The 21,533-nt window shown below is 49.8% G+C and overlaps 1 protein-coding gene across 3 annotated transcripts in view; it reads left to right on the forward strand.

Annotated features, from left to right (window-relative positions):
- Window positions 1-6,596: 6,596 nt before the first annotated feature.
- SLX4 (SLX4 structure-specific endonuclease subunit) overlaps window positions 6,597-21,533 on the forward strand; it is a 34,671-nt gene continuing 19,734 nt past the window's right edge. For all 3 annotated transcript variants that reach the window (XM_071571313.1, XM_071571314.1, XM_071571315.1), the window contains exons 1-5: window positions 6,597-6,749; window positions 14,824-14,918; window positions 16,683-17,290; window positions 18,346-18,609; window positions 19,823-19,997. In XM_071571313.1, coding sequence (XP_071427414.1) covers window positions 16,924-17,290; window positions 18,346-18,609; window positions 19,823-19,997 — 806 coding nt within the window. In that variant the 5' untranslated portion in view covers window positions 6,597-6,749; window positions 14,824-14,918; window positions 16,683-16,923. The remainder of the gene's footprint in view (window positions 6,750-14,823; window positions 14,919-16,682; window positions 17,291-18,345; window positions 18,610-19,822; window positions 19,998-21,533) is intronic.

The following is a 21,533-nucleotide window of genomic DNA, read 5'->3' on the forward strand; positions in this document are numbered from 1 at the left end:
CAAATCTAACACACTTTGTCTCACTGTTTTAGCTAAGCTTCCTCACTGTGCATAGCTCTGGGTCCTCACCTCAGACTCAGCTCTCCCTTTCCTTCTGCAAAGACCTGCACAGAGGGCTGGTGTGTGAGGGTGACATGCCTGGCTAACAGAGCAGAGCCTACTGGCAAAGGGGATGTATTGAATGCTGACAGGAACACAGCTGAGTCACTCGAAAGCTGGTCTGTAGGTGATGACTCTGTCTGAAAGCACAACAGAGGCTCTTTGGTAAAAAAAAGCAGTGAAAAGGATGAGTTGTTGCAAACATGATGGCAAAAGGGAGGTGCAGGAAAGCTCACTAGAACCTGGATTTTCACCTTCTGCACAATCTCAAAACAGGCTGTGTGGATCTTGCATCAGAATTGCAGCAGTTTGTGGTGGTGCAACTGCAGTTGTGCTCTTCCAGTTCCTGTGCTCTTCTATTTCCTCTGCTCTTCCAGCTCCCATTGTCTCCACTTGGATATTTCACTACTCATCTTCAGACGTGTTCTATCACCAAGCAGTTTCCACCTGCCCTGTGCTCCTCCTGCAGCCACAGTGCCCCAATATTTGTAGCATACTGAGAGAATGCAGCATGTGGGATGGTGCTGGGAGTGCCCAGGACAGGCTCGAGTTGTGTCCTTCTGCATTTGTTCTACCAGGAAGGGAATTGGAGATCTCCAGCCTGGAGGGATCTCATGGAGCTTGTTTGCTTTCCTGACTGTGAGCAATGCTGAACCCTGCTTGGTGTAGAAAACACATCTATCAGGTTTGATTTGCACTGGGACCTTATTAACTGCTGCCTGGCTCCTTTTCTTGTGGCTGGTTTTTGGGTTTTTTTTGCTCATTTTTCTACAAGTTAAACTTCATGTGCTGACAAACCTGGAGATAAAGTGTGGCCTCCTCTCCTGCTCTGCCCAGGCTTACCAGCTGTGGAGTCAAACCTAGATCCTCCAGGGCAGAAGATGGAAAATATTTATAGGCAGTGAAACCAGTTTGAAAGGACATTCCAGAGACCTCGTGCTTGTAAACTTGGACAGAATCCCTCTCACGTCTGGCTGGGGACCTTGGAACTGGACTGGCCATAAAGTGGCTCACGGGGCCAGACTGAAAACAGAGTTTTCTCTCGTCCAGATTTCCTGCTGAGACCTTTGAGAGTGTCTTGGGCAGGCTCCAGGTCTGTGATTTATGGACAAACCACAGGCCAGGAATCTGCAATCTAAGCTCCTTGAGCAGCAACTGTTAAAAACATTATGGGAAGACATGGCCACTCTTTCCAAAAGAAGAAAACTTGGGAGCCATTAATAATGTTTAGCACTTCTGTAGTGCCTCACAATTGTTAATTAATCCTCCTGCTCTCCCTGTGAAGTGAGTCAGAATTATTTTTACTGTACAAATAAGGGCTGCATGGAGTTGAAATAAATTTCCTTAAGAGACACAGTGAATCTGCATTAGGGACACAGCCCAGGACTGCAGGATCCCAGCACAAAGTGAAACAGAGGCATGAGGACAAGTACCTGTTGGGTTTGGCTGAGGCAGTAAACACAAACTTAGAGCACCTTTGAGAGTCTCAATGCCTTTCATTTGAAAATTCTTACCAAGGGTCTGCCTCAACCTTATCCCTGGGTACAAAAATTCCTGGGATTTCTGAGAATCCCTGGAATTTTGGCTGCCTACTGGAATTATCCTGTACAAAGTCCTTTCCAGCTGGTTGTCTCCCTTATGGGAAGAAGAGGATGCAAACTAAACTCTGTCCTGCTATCTGCCCAGAACTGCTCACCTCCTGATGCTTCTGGAGTGGGTTAAACAGGTTTGCCTTTTCTTTCATTAGCAGGAAGCTTTTCTTCCAGGAAAAAAGTCATTTATTCTTCTCCTGCTCTCAGAACCATCTTCTGTTCCTCCTTCACCTCCCCCTTTTACCCTTCACCTCCATCTTCTCTGGGGCACTTTGTGGCCAGTGCTGTGGTTCAACAGAGCCCAGCCCAGGAGGGGAGATTCTCTGCCTGGACACCCATTTTCCTGTTCTCCCAGCACAGAAAGGTGTTCCTTGATGCTTGATCTCTTTTTAGCAAGAATTCAATCTCAAACCCCAAGGCCCTTCCCACTGCACTCCTCCTGGAATGGGTCTGGCACATGAACAGGTGGGAGGGGGTGAAGTCTGCTCTAAGTCCTGGCCTAAATGGAAGAGCTGGCAGGAGCACAAGGACCAAAGCCTGTAAGCAAATTTGTAAGAAGCCCTGATGGTCTCACTGTTAATCTATTCACAGCAGCAGGAAGGATTAAAAATAAGGGAAAGAAGCAGTTTCCTCCTCTCTTTAGATGTACATGGCAAAAGATGTTGTGATGAGCTGTCCATTAAACATCCATCCAACGTTATTCCAAATGTCCTGATGTGACTGCAGGGGATGTGGGATCAGGGAAAACACACTCTGAGGAGCCAGGCAAAGCTGCTTCTCCTTTTGCAGCCCAAGTAAAGGAGGGATAACTGGGGTTCAAACCCAGTCCAGAAGTAAATCAGTAAGTCAATCCTTCACAGAGCTGTCCCACATTAAATCCTTAGAAAATCAAGTTGGAGCTGTGTCAGGAGGGGGAGGGAGATCCAACTGGAGTTTTGTTTCAGTGTTACATCCTGATCACTGACCTGTTCTGTCTCAGTGTTTAGCAGGTAGTTTAAAAAACAAACATTCAAGGCTGTCTTGCAGCATGCTGCAAGAAATCAAAGCATAGGGATTAGGCTTTTCAGCTGGGAATTGTATTTTTAATGTGTTTAGAGATTCTTTAATGTCCAGTGCCCTTTACTGAATGATGGTGATTCTTCTTAGAAATGAGAATTCACTTCACTGCCCAGGAGAACAAGATGAATTTTGGTTTATTCCACTCAAACTTGTGCCATGTGACTGACTGAAGGGAAACATGCTTATAAGAGGAGATGGTTTTAGTGGCCTGGACCATACCAGAAGTCCTACTTTACAGGAAAGCAAACCAAACTACCTTTGAGGAAAATGCTGCCTTCTTGCTTGTATGGCTCTTCCAAGCTGTTATTCTGAGCATTGTGCTGAGCTCTGTCATCCAGCGTGGCCAAAGTCCATGAGAAGGAAATTAACACAATAAATTAATGCAAACCCAAACTTTCCTCACTGGAATTGGTCTCTGTGGCTGCTTCTCTGGTCACTGCTGACCTGGATTGATCAATTTGTGAGGAAAAGCTGGAGCTGCCAAAGAGCCAGCAGTGGTACAAGTCCTAACAGAGATGAGACTGAGAGGAAGTGAAACACAAATGCTGAGCAGGGCTGACTGCAGCACACTGGGCATAAATATGTACATTGCACAGAACACATAATTAGTGTACTCATAGATCTGTAGATAATATTTCCTATACATCCCGTTGCATGGTGATTTCAAGGAGTTATTTTAAAAACATTTTAATGTTGGCAACATTGTCCACAAGTGCCATAACTGTTGGTTGTGCAGAGACAGCCCAAACCCACAGTGTGACAGGGAATATCCTCCTCTCACAGTGTGGTTCCCAAGTGTTGCTACCTCAGGGACCTGCCTGCACCCACACAGCTGTAACTCAGGGGTGAGCAGGCTTGAAATTAAGCCAAAATTGTCATCCTGGACTCTAAAGCACCAGGGCCCTGAGCCATCTCTGACACAGAACAGTTCCCTGGTGGGGAGGGACAGTGAATTATGGAAAAACTGCTCGTGGGAGTCTGTGTGGAGGGTGAGATGGTCTGATCAGCTGCATGACTTTGGGGAGCTGCTTTTCTTCTCTGTGCCTGTTACTGTGGCTGTTACTGTGGCTGTGTCCTCAAGCTGATGTTGGGAACAAATGGAAAAGCAGATCCTTGTTGCCTTTCGGAATGGTCAGAGGCCTTGAAGTGCCCTGTGAAAGAAATGCCTGTTTGGTAGCCAGCATGGACCATCACGTGGTGCTTTTGGATCCATCTTCTTTGGGAATGCCACAATTCCTTTGGCCTTTGAGTGCTTTTGAGGTCAGTTTAGGGCCTTGTGCAACAAGATGTCCCTGTGCCTTGGCTTAGTTGTGTCTCAATACATAACCAGAGCATTTTCAGTCTGTTTGTGCAATGGGAACTTGCAAGTTCCTGCAGGATTTTCTTTAGAGGGCTCCTAATTCCCATCAGTGCAGCAACTCGAGAAAGAACTTGAATAAACCAGCAGAAGTGTTGAAAGACACAAACCAAAGGATTTCTTCACATCAGTTGTGGTTCTTGTACTGACAGGAGTAAATCTGGTGGGATTCACTGCAGAAAATACACCCTTCAGTCCTGCCAAAAAAAACATTTTTTGCTTAAAATTCAAGGCTTTCCAGTAAAATTGTTTGAATGGGTTAAAAATTAAATTTCTTTGCTGGAAGTGAAAACTCACAATGCCTCAGGGGCTTGGGAACTATATGAAAAAAATAACTACAACTTTGGAATACACACACAATGTTTCAAAAAGAAACAGTGTCTGTTTCTTTTGATAATGTCAAATTACAGATAGAGAGATAATGATGGGGAAACGTCATGTGTAAAGGAGCCATTCTATTGCTCAGCATTAGGACTGGTTTGTAGTTGTTAGTGCAGTGCCTGTTGATGTTTTTGAAGCTCCAGCATGTTCCATGTGCCACTAAACCTCTTCCCTCTGCCTCTTGGCCTGCTGAGAAGTTTTGCTGAGGAGTGATCTCAGTTCTTGCCACAGCCAGACCAAGCACTGAGAAAGAAATTCAGGTTTCAACACAAATCACACATTCAAAAGGCATCTCCAGTCTATGAACACTCCAACCCCCACTGCATCTCAGCTGCTTTCATACCTGCACTCCTTGGGCCACAGCTAACAAAGGATCTGGAGGGAAGGATTGTTGATTCTGACTCCAAGGGTACACTAAGTATGAGGCCTCCGAGCTGGAGTTGAAGGTACCTGGAAAATCATAGAATCACAGAATGATAGAATTGATTGGGTTGGAAAAGACCTCTGAGATCACCAAGTCCAATCCTTGGTCCAACTCCAGACCCTTTACCAGATCATGGCACTCAGTGCCACGGCCAAGCTCAGCTGAAAAACCTCCAGGGATGGGGAATCCACCCCCTCTCTGGGCAGCCCATTCCAATGCCTGAACACTCTCTCTGCAAAGAAGTTTTTTCTCATCTCCAACTTCAATTTCCCCTGGCAGAGCTTGAGCCCATCGTGCCCCCTTGTCCTATTGCTGAGTGCCTGGGAGAAGAGACCAACCCCCACCTGGCCAGAACTTCCCTTCAGGCAGTTCCAGACAGTGCTGAGGTCACCTCTGAGCCTCCTCTTCTCCAGGCTAAACACCCCCAGCTCCCTCAGCCTCTCCCCACAGCACTTGTGCTCCAGTCCCTTCTCCAGCCTCGTTGCTCTTCTCTGGCCCCGCTCCAGCCCCTCAGTCTCTTTCCTGAACTGAGGGGCCCAGAACTGAACACAACACTCAAGGTGTGGCCTCCCCAAGGCAGAGTCCAGGGGAAGGGTCACTGCCCTGGGCCTGCTGGCCACGCTAGTTTGGATCCAGGCCAGGATCCCCTTGGCCTTCTTGGCCACCTGGGCACACTGGTGGCTCCTGTTGAGCTTCCTGTCCCTCAGTCCCCCCAGGTCCCTCTGCCTGGCTGCTCTCCAGCCACTCTGTGCCCATCCTGGAGCGCTGCAGGGGGTTGGGGTGGCCAAAGGGCAGGACCTGCACTTGGCCTTGTTGAACTTCATCCCATTGCAATCAGCCCATCTCTCCAGTCCCTCCAGATCCCTCTGCAGAGCCCTCCTGCCTTACAGCAGGTTGACACCCCCTCCCAACTTGGTGTCAAGCCTGAGCTGTGTAACTTCTCACCTTGAATTTTTGGTATTTCCATGAATTTCCATATGAGCAGCACAATAGTCACAATAACCCCAGAACATTAAAGTTCCAACACGCTGCAGCTGCACAGCAGTGCCTGAGGTTTCACTGGGAGCTCTCCAGCAGCCAGTGTGTATTTCCCTCCCTATTTACATTATGAGATACATGTATCTGTTTCGATATATTAGAGTTGTTTAAAACCACGAACAATTCACATTACGCCGTGTGCTTTCCCCGCTCGGAGGGGCGGTATCCAGACTGGCCATTCCTCTCAGGGGCAATGGAGCCGAGCCCACGACCAGCCGGCCCCGGTTTTACCGGACAGGGTTTGTTCGGGCCGGGGCCGGGCTCGCTGGGGCCGTGAGGCGGCCGGGCCGCCGCCGCTTGACTGCCCCCAGTGGCCGCCGGCGGGCCCGCCCCGGGACGATCTTGCGGAGGACGGGATGGGATGGGGTGGGGAGCGATGAGGTGGGGCTGGGCCGGGCTGGGCTGGGCCGGGGTGGGGTGGGATGGCCTGGGTTGGGCCAGGCTGGGCCGGGCCGGGCTGGGCCGGGCTGGGCTGGGCCGGGGTGGGGTGGGATGGCCTGGGTTGGGCCGGGCCGGGGTGGGGTGGAATGGCCTGGGTTGGGCCGGGCCCGTGAGGGGCGCGGGCAGGCCGCGCAGTCTCCATGGCAACCGGCGGCGCGCAGCCCGTGCGCACGCGCAGCGGCGGGTGAGGCGCTGCAGCGTCCCGCCAACCGGCCCTGCGCATGCGCGCTGCCCAGCGGCGGGCCGAGCGGCACGGTTGGCGCCCCCGCGCATGCGCTCCAGCCGCGCACCGGAGCTCCCCGCCGCGACGTTGGGGCGCGGGCAGGGCAGGGCCGGCGGCGCCGGGACAGGCCGACAGGTCGGTGGGCGGCGGAGCGGACCGGGCAGGGCCGGACCGGGCAGGGCCAAGCCGGGCGGGGAGCGCTCACAGAGGCGGGCAGGCGGGCCGGCGGCTTGACGTCATTACGCCGGCGCGTGCAGCGCGGCGGGCGGCGCCACCTGGCGGCGGGGGCGGGGGGCGGGGCGGGCCTCGCCTCGGTGTGACGTATCGCTGTGACGCAATGCCATGACGTTATCCCCATGACGTCATCCCCGTGAGGGCTCGGCGGGGCGATGAGGGGAGCGCAGCCGCCATCGAGGCCTGCAGGGTGAGGGCTGGAGCAGAGCCCCGGCCCTGCTGCTGCTGCCTGTTGTGGGCTGCTCATTGCTTGTGGCCCTGAGGCTTCTTCTGGAAACTTTTAAGCCTCTGAGTTTGTTTGTAGTTTATTTAGCTGTTAATTAAATAGTATTTGCCGGCAAGAGGCACGGCCGCACAGCCCCGCCCTGGGGGTTAAAGTGCCTTTATCGAGAGCAGATACTCTGGGCTGGGGCAGAGCTTGTCAGCACAGGGGACCTGTCAGAGGGTCCCAGAGGCTGTCAGAGGGTGCCATGGCCTGTCAGAGGCTGTGAGAGGGTCCCAGAGGCTGTCAGAGGGTGCCATGGCCTGTCAGAGGCTGTCAGAGGGTCCCAGAGGCTGTCAGAGGGTGCCATGGCCTGTCAGAGGGTCCCAGAGGCTGTCAGAGGGTGCCATGGCCTGTCAGAGGCTGTGAGAGGGTCCCAGAGGCTGTCAGAGGGTGCCATGGCCTGTCAGAGGCTGTCAGAGGGTCCCAGAGGCTGTCAGAGGGTGCCATGGCCTGTCAGAGGCTGTCAGAGGGTCCCAGAGGCTGTCAGAGGGTGCCATGGCCTGTCAGAGGCTGTCAGAGGGTCCCAGAGGGTGCAGGGCCCCAGCAGGATTCGCTGTCACCGTTGTTTGGCATGACCGGCCCCAGAGCAAACGCCTTTGGAGCTGCGGTACCAGCGAGGGCGGTCCTGAAGCCACGTGGAATGTCATAGTTTGTGTCCAGGCTCGGGGCATGAGGAACAGCATATCCAGAGAGCTGGAGAGGGGCCTGGACAAGGGATGGAGGGACAGGACACAGGGAATGGCTTCCCACTGCCAGAGGGCAGGGATAGATGGGATATTGGGAAGGAATTCCTGGCTGTGAGGGTGGGCAGGCCCTGGCACAGGTGCCCAGAGAAGCTGTGGCTGCCCCGTCCCTGGGAGTGTCCAAGGCCAGGTTGGACAGCGCTTGGAGCACCCTGGGCTGGTGGGAGGTGTCCCTGCCCATGGCAGGGGGTGGAATGGGATGGGCTTTAAGGTCCCTCCCAACCCAAACCATTCCGTGGTTCTGTGGGGTGGGCCTGCCTTGGAGGAAGACACTTTCAGCTGCTTTACTGACAGCCCCTTTCCCTGATCCTGCAGACACACAGGTGTCCCTTTTCACCCTTCTGGTTTTAAATTAAGCTGAAAATACAGCTGGGCAAAACCATTTATTGACACGTTTGACCCCAGTAAAGCCCAAACCAGTGACACTGATTGATGCTCAGTCTGATGTCTCTGAGTGAACTCAAACGTCTCAGACTGAGCACAGTCCCTGTTTTGAGTATAAGTAAGACCCTTTTTAAGCTTTTGTAACTACTTAAAATCCTCTGCTTCATCTCCCTCCTGGTCCCTCCTCTCCCTTTACGTTTTGATGTGTGGATTAAAACACTTTTCTGAGTAGCAGTGTCAGAGACAGGTGAAAACAGAGAGTGGAAGAATTGTTACCACAAGCTTTACATCTGGAAGGAAATGGGCCTTGAGTTCTTTTGAGCCTTTGCTTTTCCCGCTGGTCAATGTTAATTACACACCTTTTCCATAGAAACTTGTCAAACACTAGAAAATAGGAATTTAAGTGGGATGTTTGAGACATTGTTGTGAGGGGCTGAAACTCAACTGAAACTTTAGATGAGCAGAGAGCAAGTTATTGTTACCCATTAATGACACATTACTCTAAAAGATACTTTATCAGATCACCCCGAGAAATCTGTGATGAGTTTGGTCATGTTTTCAAAGTGAGCATTTTTCTATTTTAGAGAGGAGGTGTTAAATTTCACTTTATTTGGCTTTTGTGACAATAACCTTTGACATAATCACAAATCAGAAGACACACTCTTGGAGAAAAAACAGTGGAACTTGCATTGTTTTAAGTGAATGAGCCCTTGAGAATAACATCCCTTGGAAAGGGATGTCTCACATGTTCAGTGTTGGAGTGTTCTTACTTCTCTTTATATTCACTTTTTCATTAAACATTGAGTTCATTTTCCTGCCCCAAACACCCCTGTCATGGAGTGCTCCATTCTTGGTCTAAAAAGCCAACAGAATCTTGGTACATTTTAATAATTTTAAGGGTCTTGTATTGATTTTGTAGGATTTTAATTAAGCATTTTGTCCCTGGTTGCTTCTTTTTAGTGGTTTACAGAAGAATTAGCCCCTGATCACACAGAGAGCTCTCCTTAAGGAGGGATTAGCTGAGTGTGGGAGCTCTGGCTTTTCATAAACTGTGTTGACTGCTCTTAATTTTATTACCCATCTTTTTTCACCAGTTCCCACCTAAGCCATTTCTTTAACAGCCTGGCATTAAGCTCTGTGTGCAAGATGGGTGTTTACTCCCCTAATTGTCCTTTTTGAAAAATCCCAGTGACTTCTGCTTGCAAATGATCCAGTTCTCAGGACAGGAACACCTTCAGCAGCTGCTCTTGGGTGTCCTTAGGATTGCTCCTGGAAAAGTCTGTTTGCAGCAACACCAGGGAATGGATATTATAGGAATATTCACAAGATTGACAGTTCCCCAGTTTGATTTAGTGACCTTGATAGGTTTTTCTTTTGGGTTTTGATGGACACCAGAAAAATCTCTTTTGAAAGTCTGTAACTTTTCTGACCAGGCAGTTTTACCTCCTGGTTTTAACACACTTCATTGTTTATATTTGGTGTTTATTTTCATTGTATTACTCAGTACAATCCAATTCCATCACCATCATGTTATTTCACATCTTTGTTTTTATTATTACTCTGGTTAATTTTCTTCCTCTAAAAACCAAGTTAGTTTTTAGTAAGTATTCTCTTTTTTTATTTTTGGGGCCTCTACTTAAATACTTCTATTGGGTCCTTAATCTCAATTGTACTTTTCCATTTAAATTAATAATCTGTTGTTGTTTTCAGTCGAATGAGTTTAATTTTTGCCTCACCAGCTGCCTCTGCCTGTGCTTTGTGTGCTGCAGTGTTTGCATAGAACCAAAAATACCTGAGTGACCGTTAGATTTTATATTTTTAAATGAACTTCCCCTTCGTCCTTCCAGAATAGTATAAAGTGAATTTCCTATTTCAGGGTCGTGCTGGCAGAGGGACATTTTGCTGTGTGAGTAGTGATTTAAAATCAATGTCTGCAATGGGGTGGATTTTTTAGTGGCTGTGAAATGCTCTGTGCAAGGTGCTGGAAGGGGGAGGTGGAGCTTTGAATGGGAATGTGAGTGTGGCACTGCTGGGATAACAGGTATGGGAGTGGGTGGTGCCAGGGGGACATCCATCCTGGTCAGTGCTAGGATTGTTCCTTGGAATCTGATTATGATTTTCCCACCTATCACTTCCTTGTTAAAGAGACTTGAGTTGATTTGTCATTCCCTGTTTTCCACACCTGGTTTTGTTCCCCTGTTCTGGCACAGCAAAGCTGGCAGAGAGCTGGACAAGAGGGGAGTGCCTGACTCAGGATTCCTGTTCTCTCCTCACAGAACAAGCTCTGCTGTGCTCAGTGTTAATTTATTTGCACTTCCACAGCCTCAGAGCCCCTGCACTGCACAGTGCAGTGTCATGTGTTTATAAAGTCGTGGGTTTGGAGCTGGCTGGAGGGCCAGGCCCAGAGAGTGCTGGGGAACAGGGCTGTGTTCAGTGGTGTCACCCAGGGGTCAGTGCTGGGCCCCGTCCTGTTTAACACCTTCATTGATGATTTAGATGAGGGGATTGAGTCCATCATCAGCAAATTTGCTGATGACACCAAGTTGGGAGGGAGTGTCGACCTGCTGGAAGGCAGGAGGGCTCTGCAGAGGGATCTGGAGGGACTGGAGAGATGGGCTGATTGCAATGGGATGGAGTTCAACAAGGCCAAGTGCAGGTCCTGCCCTTTGGCCACCCCAACCCCCTGCAGCGCTCCAGGCTGGGCACAGAGTGGCTGGAGAGCAGCCAGGCAGAGGGACCTGGGGGGACTGAGGGACAGGAAGCTCAACAGGAGCCACCAGTGTGCCCAGGTAGCCAAGAAGGCCAATGGGATCCTGGCCTGGATCCAAACTAGCGTGGCCAGCAGGCCCAGGGCAGTGACCCTTCCCCTGGACTCTGCCTTGGGGAGGCCACACCTTGAGTGTTGTGTTCAGTTCTGGGCCCCTCAGTTGAGGAAAGAGATTGAGGGGCTGGAGCGGGGCCAGAGAAGAGCAACGAGGCTGGAGAAGGGACTGGAGCACAAGTGCTGTGGGGAGAGGCTGAGGGAGCTGGGGGTGTTCAGCCTGGAGAAGAGGAGGCTCAGAGGTGACCTCAGCACTGTCTGGAACTGCCTGAAGGGAAGTTCTGGCCAGGTGGGGGTTGGTCTCTTCTCCCAGGCACTCAGCAATAGGACAAGGGGGCACGATGGGCTCAAGCTCTGCCAGGGGAAATTGAAGTTGGAGATCAGGAAGAAATTCTTTGCAGAGAGAGTGCTCAGGGATTGGAATGGGCTGCCCAGAGAGGGGGTGGATTCCCCATCCCTGGAGGTTTGTCAACTGAGCTTGGCCGTGGCACTGAGTGCCATGATCTGGTAAAGGGACTAGAGTTGGACCAAGGGTTGGACTTAATGATCTTGGAGGTCTTTTCCAACCCAATCCATTCTGTGATTCTGTGATTCTATGATAAAGGTGTTGGTTAATGCAGGAACCTGGAGAAAACTGGCTCTAGTGAGGAGGCCCTAAAAGGATGGAGGATAATGTGCTTTTTCAGAAGTTACACTGTTAACATGTCAGTTCTTCTCCATCAGGATCCTGTAGGAAGGCTTTTGTTACAGGATTAGGTCTGGCAGAATCCCTGGGGGCCTCCTGCTGGTGTGGTTGCCAGAGCAAACACTGCAGGAATTCTCTCCATGGTCTGTATTTCGTCTGGCCTGACTGGAAGTTTTCCGACCAGCCTTCAGATTTCAGGCTCCCACAAAAGGAGAAGGGATGATACAACTTCAAGTGCCAACCCACCATGATGCATCCCATCATCCTGCTGCTGTCAGCACTCCATAATTAGCAGCCTGGGCTTGTACAATTAGGTAATTTCTGGAGGCTGAGGTGATTGGCGTCACTTTGATCCCATTCCTTGACTCTCCATTCAGTTCTGGCCACCCTTTCAGGTTGTTAGGACCGCTCATATGTTGATCTTGCTGGTGTGGAAGCTGCAGAAGGTGCTCCTGAGGAGCAGGGAACCTTCCTGCCTGCAGGAATTCCATGCAGGGGCGGCACACCCAGAGCCCAGCTGGGAATGCAGCAGCTGGGCTGGTTCTCTGGTGGGGCTGGGAAAGGGTCTGTCTGCAGGACAGGGGGATTTGTACTCTCACCACAAGGAAATGGTATGTGTGGAAATCATGGAAGGACCTTAAAGCCCATCCTGTTCCATCCCTGCCATGGGCAGGGACACCTCCCACCAGCCCAGGGTGCTCCAAGCCCTGTCCAGCCTGGCCTTGGACACTCCCAGGGATGGGGCAGCCACAGCTTCTCTGGGCACCTGTGCCAGGGCCTGCCCACCCTCACAGGGAAGGATTCCTTCCCTATATCCCACCCAACCCTGCCCTCTGGCAGTGGGAAGCCATTCCCCCTGATCCTGGCACTCTTGTAATAGTCTCTCCTCATGTGTCTTGTCAGCCCCTTCAGGTCCTGGAAAGCCAAAATTAGGTGACCCCAAAGCTTTCTCTTCTCCAGGCTGAGCAATCCCAACTCTCAGCCTTCCCTCCCAGCAAAGCTGCTCCATCCTCTGATCACCTTGGTGGCCTCCTCTGGACTTGCTCCAACAGGTCCATGTCCTTCCTGTGCTGGGGAGCCCAGACAATAACTCAGGTTACTTTTCGCCTCTCTAGTGATAATAATCCAATTTCCCTTAATATTTCTTGTGAAATACAAGAAATTGCTCCCAAAGTACGTTCCTTTTTTGGAACTATAAAGTCTATTTTTCTTTAAAGATGAGGAACTGAGGAGAGGGGTTGAGGCACTCACCAGGGGGCTTGGGAGGGAAGGAGGTTTCTGCTGAGGTCTGTCTAGCACTGATGTACACGTTGTAGCCACGATGGTGACACATTCTTGGAGGCTGAAATAGCAGAATTGTTTCTGGGCCAGACAGTTTAAAGCAGCAAGTGAGCAGGCCCAGATGTCGTGGGTTTGTGTCAAGTGGTTGGACTGCTGGTGGAAATGCTCTTTGGAGTGTTCAAAGCGAAGCTGCTCTGGAAGGTGGGAGCAGATGTTTTACCTGTTGTTTGGGAGGTTTTTTTAAGGGTTCTGTGATTTAACTAAGAAATTACAAGGCAGTAAATACAAGGCATGTAATAGGTACATACTTTTTTATCATAGAATCCCAGAATGGGTTGGGTTGGAAGGGACCTTAAAGCCCATCCCACCCATTCCACCCCCTGCCATGGGCAGGGACACCTCCCACCAGCCCAGGGTGCTCCAAGCCCTGTCCAGCCTGGCCTTGGGCACTCCCAGGGATGGGGCAGCCACAGCTTCTCTGGGCACCTGTGCCGGGGCCTGCCCACCCTCCCAGGAAAGGATTCCTTCCCAATATCCCATCCAACCCTGCCCTCTGGCAGTGGGAAGCCATTCCTCTTGTTCTGTCCCTCCATCCCTTGTCCCAAGTCCCTCTCCAGGTCTCCTGGAGCCCCTTTAGGCCCTGGAAGGGGCTCTGAGGTCTCCCTGAGCCTTCTCTTCTCCAGGCTGAACACCCCCAACTCTAACCTTTTATTCCAGGTGCAGCCTCCAAACATGAGTTTCAGGGCCTGCCCACCCTCACAGGGAAGGATTTCCTCCCAATATCCCACCTATCCCTGCCCTTTGGCAGTGGGAAGCCATTCCCCTTGTCCTGGCACTACGTGCTCTTGCAGAAAGTCCCTCTCCATTTTTTGTAGCCTCCCCTGAGGTACCTGTTGAACCGGTTGAAATGATGAAGTTATTGTAGGTGTCTGTTACTATGTTTTTATCCTGATAGCATCTCCCCAGCACAGCAGCCTGGGTTCTCCAGGTGTCTGTCTCCCAGGAGGCCCATGGAGTGCTTTGAATTCATCAGGAAAAGAAATAAACAATGGCTTGGTGGTGTTTGCTCAGAAATCCTTTGAAAAGGGGAAAGAGAGAAAGAATTATTGTGAATGGTAAATTGTCTGAGAGGGAACCCAAAGAGCATCTGAGGGGCTGTTCTGAGTCACCTGGTCATATGTCCTTGGTTCCATTGGGGTTTTTTTGGCTCTGTTGGGATCAGAGGTGGCTCCAGCAGGCTCTGGGCTGCAGGAAACGCAGCAGGTCACAAACTTCAGCATGGAGAAGTGTAAAGTAGAGCATGGAGCTGGAAAAGGGGGTAAATCATATGGAATGCCAGAAGACTGAGCGAGCCCTGAACATCTCTGTGCAGGTAAAACCTTTGCTCTGCTACCAAAACCAAGCAAAGGAGCTGTTTGGATCTGTGAGGCCGGGGAATACTGATGGAGATGGTCAGGCACCAGGAAGGATTCTCCTGGGAAAAGAGGAAGGACTGGGACACTCAGAGCACAGACACTGAGGGATGTGTCATGTATAATTTAATAAAATACTGCGTGGTGAGAGTGGATGTGGAGCTTTTGTCCCTTGTATCTCATCAGAAGACAGTCAATGAAGTACACAAAGAAAGCAAAGAGAACTGGGATTTTGGATAATTTCCCCTGGATTTTTTCAGTTAAACCTGATGTAGAGCACTGGCATCATCACTGGTGTCACCTCCCCCTGCCCCTTGGAACTCAAGAAAAAAGAGCAGTCAGTTCCAAATGCACTAAATCCAATCTTTTCCTTCCATTTTCCAGGTTCCATCCTTTCATTTGTACTTGGTACCACTCTGCTGATCCATGTTTACTTGGAGGCCACAGCTGGGCTATAGATTTCACATCTCAGGGAACAGGTAAGTGCTACTGATTATTTTATTTCACCAGCTTTGTGATTGGTTGAGTCCTAAAATCTCCCAGAATGAATTCAATACTATTCTGAAAGAAATTATTTTCAAAGCCATTACTTTTTGAGCCTTCCAGACTCAAAGCTGGCTGTTGGGGCAGCAATAGCAGCAGCAGAGCAGAAATACTGAGGTGCTGATTGGAGCAGGAGCCTGGAAATGCAGGTCTGGAAAGGGAGGAGTAATACAGATAAACTCTTAGTTAGTTTTGCATCATTTGTGTGTCTGATCTGGGGCACTGAAGGTTGATTGCAAATGCAGAAGTGCTGATCTGTTTCAAAGTTTAATGTCAGGAACTCACTATAAATAATCTGACAGTGCAGATGGGCTCTATCAGTACAGATGTCTGTGAGGTATTTAAAGCCATGGAGCATGAGAGGTTTGGGGTTTCTCCACATACTGTCTCCTCCTTAGAAGAAAATGGTCAATTTACAGTGATAACTACACCAAAACTATCCAGGAAAAGTAAATTTATGAACTGGCTCCATCAAACTTCGGTTTCTTTCTGACAGGAAATGACTCCAATATTCACAGCAAAATCCTCTGCTGGTTTGGGAGCCTGAGTTTAAAGTAAATAAATCTATTAACATCTGTACTTGCTTATAGGAAAGGCTGACCCATGAAAGTGTAACCAACATTCCTCAGCCTCTCATGGCTGCAGCCAAGCCATTTGAGAAAACAATTTTGTGTGTGTTTTTCCTGCTTTTTGAGTCTTTCTGTGCCCAGAGCTGTACTGGAGGAACTGAACCACAGCTTCTGCCTTTCCAAGGGAAACACTCTGGGGTAGGCTTGAAAGAAGTAGGTTTGGCAGCAACATAAACCCTCTGGTAAAACAGGTAGAACCATCCTCAACTCAGGACTGGGAAGAAGAGGACAATCAAAATGTCCAAGAATAGAGCTCCAGTTTTGATGTTCCCTGGGAGCTGATGGCATTTCCATCTGGACATTGTACCCAGGGCTGTTCCAAGTAATCCCTGCCTGGTGCTGCTGCTCTTGCTGTGGCTGAAAAGGTTAAGAAACTCATTTAAAAATGCCATTTGTTTAGTCTATTTACCTTGTGTATGTGACAGCAGTTTGTGAAACATGGTCAGTGCTGTGGTTTATTGAGTACCTGGGAACAATTCAGAGCTAATCCTAACTGAGCACCTCTGGAGGCAGAAGGAGAGAAAGGGTGAGCATGTTTGATAAAATTGTTCTCTGACTTGTCCTTCTGAGCCAGAAACTCCATTTATTTACTTCTCAAAATGAGGTCAGGCTCTCCTCTCTAGAACTGCAGTGTCTCAAAGCAGAGTTTTACACTCCAGAATCACTGCTAGAGCTGAAGGAAGGGTTTTTTTTTCCCTCCTCTGCTGCATTCACTGGTTTCGTGTTATATAAACATAAGCAGGAATATGTATAACAGAAGGACAGTCCCAAAGCCTGTCCTGTATCAGAAAAAATAAAAGCTTTTTAATTTTAAAAGCTTTCCTCTTCCTCCCTAATGTGGCTTGGGCATGTCTGTAGTGCAAGGTAGGGCAGTGTTTGGGGTCAATACCTGGTTTTTCTAATCTTACTCTCTCATACATTCTGCAGCAGCCCTGTCCCACACTGCATCTGCACACACCATCCTGCAAAGCACCTGCTTTGTTTATTTGAGGGCTTTAGTAGGTGTCTTTCTGAAATTCTGTAGCAAATCATAAGGACCTGCACAAACTGAGGTGCTTAACTTATGTCTAGAGCCCTGTGAACAACCAGCTTGTGAAAGAAGGAGGGATCTTTGGAAGACAGAACATGCTCCTGTGAATGGCTGTGAATTAAGTGTGGAAGAATGAACTGCCAGAAGTGTCTGCTCTGCCTGGTGACCTCACTGGAGTCTGGAGAAAGGACATCTCTGAGGTGCTGGAAGGGCTGATGGAAACCTGAGCTGATCCTGGTATCTCCCCTGCCCTCCCACGGTGTTATTGGGAGCTGCAAACCAATGGATGAGCAGGACAGTGATTTTAAGGAGTTGTGGGCAAATATTTTGAGCAGGGCAAAGAAAAAGGCTGGGGATGCTGAAACAGCAAAGAGGGCTCAGAACAGGTCAAAGAGCACCACAGCACAGGGCAAATTAAGAAGAGGCAAAGCTGCTGGTAAGAGCCAAACCCCCCAGCACTTGGCAGCAGTGAGAGAGGCAAACCCACCTCGAGACTCGGGTCCAAAGGAGCAGACATCGGTGCACAGAGAAGATGGTGATGCTGCAGCCTGTGGGGGTGAGACTGCTCAGGGGGATGGAAGGAGGAGCCCTCTCCCTCTCAGCCAACTGAGCACAGGGACCACTGAGGGCAGCCAGAGGCCTCTGACAGGTGAGTGAACCCAAACAGCTCCAACAGAAAACAGGGCAGGACTAGAAAGACTCTCTGATTCAGTGGAGCTCTTGAGAAGTCCACCTGGAGGGGACACACAGCAGCACTGAGGGAAGCAGGTTTGCACTTGGTGTTTCCACCTGACCCTCCCTACTGAGGTTCATCCTGGGGTTTGGCCTGGGAGTGTGTTCTGTGCTGCAGGCACTGGTGTCCCTCTGAGGTGAAGCCTTGGCACAAACTGGTATGTTGGGCTGTCACCATTCACTGCTTTTTGTGGTATCAGAACTGAGGAAACACCCTCAAATCATCTTGGAACAAGATCAGAGTGTACTGAGGTGATTTTTCCCTCAGTGCATCGTTCTGGGGTGAAACATATTGCCACTGGATGCTGTCAAGGGCAAAAATGTGAATGAGCTGGGAGGTGTTGCACTAATTCCTGGAGGATTAGTCCTTCAGCAGTTAGCAAACATGATGGTCAGAGTGCAGTCACCAGTGCTGGGAGTCCTTAAACAGAAACAGGACATTGTGCAGTGGGAATGCAGGGGACAGCAGGGCTGTGGTGCTGCTTCCCTTGTCATAGAATCACAGAATCATAGAATGGATTGGGTTGGAAAACACCTCCAAGATCATCCAGTCCAACCCTTGGTCCAACTTCAGTCCCTTTACCAGATACCTCCAGGGATGGGGAATCCACCCCCTCTCTGGGCAGCCCATTCCAATGCCTGAGCACTCTCTCTGCAAAGAATTTCTTTCTGATCTTCAACTTCAATTTCCCCTGTCCTCACTGGTGACCTTCAACAAGGCCTCCCTTAATATTCCTCCTTCTGAAAGGATTAGAGAGGTCTCTAAACTCCACTGCAGCACAGAGACCTGGTGCTGTTACTGTGGTTATTGAGTAGGAAATCATGGAATAGCTGAGCTAGTTGTTCAGTTTTCTATGAATGGGTGTTACAGAGCTGGGCCTGGCCCAGGCTGCTGTTGGGGAAGGACCTCCCAGCAGCTCTCAGTGTGTGTTTAAAACTGACTGGTGAAACTGGTGTTTTCTCCTCCTCTAGCAAATCCTCTGAGTGGCTGTTCCCAGACTACACTGCCCTTCCTTCCTGCTGCACAGCCAGGGCCCTGCTGCTCACCCACCTCCAAGGCACCGCTGCTGGCAGGGCCGAAGGCACGTGTGGCAGAGCTGGTGGTGGAGAGAATGCAGCAGTTCAAGAGAGTGGCACCTGAGCAGCTGAGACTCTGCACAGATGGGAGTTTGCCAAAGGCTGCAGCCAGTGGGGAATTCCCTGATGGAAGCCAGGAGCAGGACCCTCCTGAGAAGGGTGCGTGTCTCCTCTTGGCTCTGGTGTGTGCAGAGCGAGTGGCTGGTGAGGGTGGTTCCATGAGGAGCAGTGCTGCATTCCTGGGCTTTGTCCTGGCTGGCCTCATGGCTCAGGGGGAGTCAGGCACTCCAGATCCCTGAGAAAACCTTGTTATTAAAGGACTAGCCATGCTTTTCTCTCCAGATCTTCTTTAAGGCTGAATTAACCTCATGTAGACACTGAATCATAGAATTGATTAATTGGATTGGAAAAGACCTCTGAGATCATCAAGTCCAACCCTTGGTCCAACTCCAGTCCCTTTACCAGATCATGGCACTCAGTGCCATGGCCAAGCTCAGTTGAAAAACCTCCAGGGATGGGGAATCCACCCCCTCTCTGGGCAGCCCATTCCAATCCCTGAGCACTCTCTCTGCAAAGAATTTGTTTCTGATTTCCACCTTCAATTTCCCCTGGCAGAGCTTGAGCCCATCGTGCCCCCTTGTCCTATTGCTGAGTGCCTGGGAGAAGAGACCAACCCCCACCTGGCCAGAATTTCCCTTCAGGCAGTTCCAGACAGTGCTGAGGTCACCTCTGAGCCTCCTCTTCTCCAGGCTAAACACCCCCAGCTCCCTCAGCCTCTCCCCACAGCACTTGTACTCCAGTCCCTTCTCCAGCCTCGTTGCTCTTCTCTGGCCCCGCTCCACCCCCTCAATCTCTTTCCTGAACTTGGTCATCCTTCCCCTGGGACAGTGTTAGGCAGCTGTTAGGTAAAGATGACTCCTAGACAGCCCCGTTTTTGGTAAATCTCCAGGCACTCTGCAAGGTGATATGTTCTGTGCAGATAAATTGAACTCACAGCAATTTTACCCTGGTTGGTTCTTCATAGATCAAGTCCCTGTTGCTTTTGAATGGACATGAAAATCTGTATTGCACATTTATATATAAGATCCTGTGTTCTCCCCAGAAACTTCAGCCAAAGCTGATCCTTCATGGGCTCTGACATGTGATGTGCTGTGAGTGAATTGCCACCTCCTGCTCCTGGGCTGGGGCAGTCCTGGAGCATTTGAAGGGTGCAGGTTGTACCTTTCCTTGTGAGAGATCAGGTGTGAAGATGCAACGGAAAGATTGCAATTAATGTTTGTGTGTCTGGTTTAATACACTAATAATCACAAGTGCAATGGCTCCTCAGGAGTCTTGGCTTTCTCTCTTAGATCATCTCTCCCTTCTTTGCCAGGTACCCACCACCTCCCATCTGTGGAACATGACAGTGCTCTGGCTCTGGCTCTTCAGCAGGAATCCAAAGAGGAAGCCCTGGCCAGCCTGGAGGATGCAGGGTTGTTTTTCTGTCAGATCTGCCAGAAGGATCTCTCAGCCATGAACACGACGCGGCGGGAGCAGCACGTCAACAGGTGGGGCACCAGCACGGGGTGTCCTCCCCACATCCAGCCCCCCCAGACCCCTCACTCAGCTCAGCCATGAAAGGACACAGGAGCTGGGATTCTGCATGGTGGCCTTGACCTTTGTGGCTTGAATTAACAAGTCCTTTTGTTCTGAAAGCAGAAGTTTGATTGTCTTGCCCTGCAGGGCTTCTGTATTGGCCAGGCCAGTGCTGCTTTCATCAGCAGTGTGGCAGAGGAGCTGCCATTGCAAAGGGACTTGGTGATCTTAAAGGTATTTTCCAGCCTTAATAATTCTATTAATGAGGACCCCCTAATGCAGATTTTGAGATCTCCCAATTTCAGTAACAAAGTCACAATTGCTCCATTTTGCTAAAATTTGTCTAAGGACACCTGGTGTGTCACTGTGTATCTGAGGTGTTTGCTGAGGGAAAGGTGATACTATTCAGAGAGGGGACTGAATTGAAATTACTGCCCTTAATTTAACAGTTTCCTTAGTAAATATCAAACACAATTAGTATATTATGTACAGTCAGCTCCTTGGAAATTAAAACTGTGCTTTTCTGTTCATAAAGTATCAGAAACTGCACATTTGAATGACTGTAAATTCTGAATTTGAGCACTTTCAGAAGGCAGGAGTGATGTAAATTGTCCAGTCCTGTGTCACATTACTGAGTGGCTCCCAATCATCAGGGTCATTTGCAGCTGCAGCTTTCAAGGTGTAACTGCTGTTTCTGCCCTCAGACATTCACTGCTGCTTGAGAGGGCAGAGGCTGTAAAACTGACAGTGTGGCAGAAGTGCCTTTGGGAAGCCAGGCTGCTTGCACAACTGTTAAGCATGTTGATGTTACAAGCTTATATTAGCCATGGATTTTTTGGATAGCAGTCTCCATCACAAGAGGAAAGGCTGTAGATGGATAGAGGCACTGGCAAACCAGCAATCACCAGTGCCTTGGGTGACTGGTCTCAGCACAGCCCTGTGTGTATCATTGCCTGATCAGGGAGTGACTTTTGTAATAGGTCCTGTAGATCCAAGATTCCACACCCTGAATCTCTTTGGAGAGGAGAAAAAAGAAGAAGAAAAACTAAAATTTTAACATAGTTTTGGTCTGCCAGAAATTATTAGGAGTTCATCATGCTGCAGTCTGGACTGGTGTGTTAATTCAGCTGCTCCCTTCTCTGTTAACAGGGTTTTATAAGTTAGCTGGAATGTTAGAATGACTGCAGGAAGAGGGGTTAGGTGATGGACACACAGAGGGGTTGCCCAGAGAGGTTGTAGACTCCCTGTTCCTAGAGGTGTCCAAGGTCAGGCAGGACAGGGCTTGGAGCAACCTGGGCTGGTGGGAGGTGTCCCTGCCCATGGCAGGGGGGGGGACTGGATGGTCTGTGATGTCCCTTCCAGCCCAAACCAGTCTGGGATTCTGTGATTGGAAGGTTATTACGTGCACTTGCCTTTGAGCAGTATGTTTTTAATATGCCCATGTGACAGCTGCATGTCATGTCCATCACAGAGGTGGGCTCATCATTCTTGTTCCTTTAGAGGGTATT

Source organism: Pithys albifrons, chromosome 16, assembly GCF_047495875.1.
Source record: "Pithys albifrons albifrons isolate INPA30051 chromosome 16, PitAlb_v1, whole genome shotgun sequence".
Lineage (NCBI taxonomy): Eukaryota > Metazoa > Chordata > Aves > Passeriformes > Thamnophilidae > Pithys > Pithys albifrons.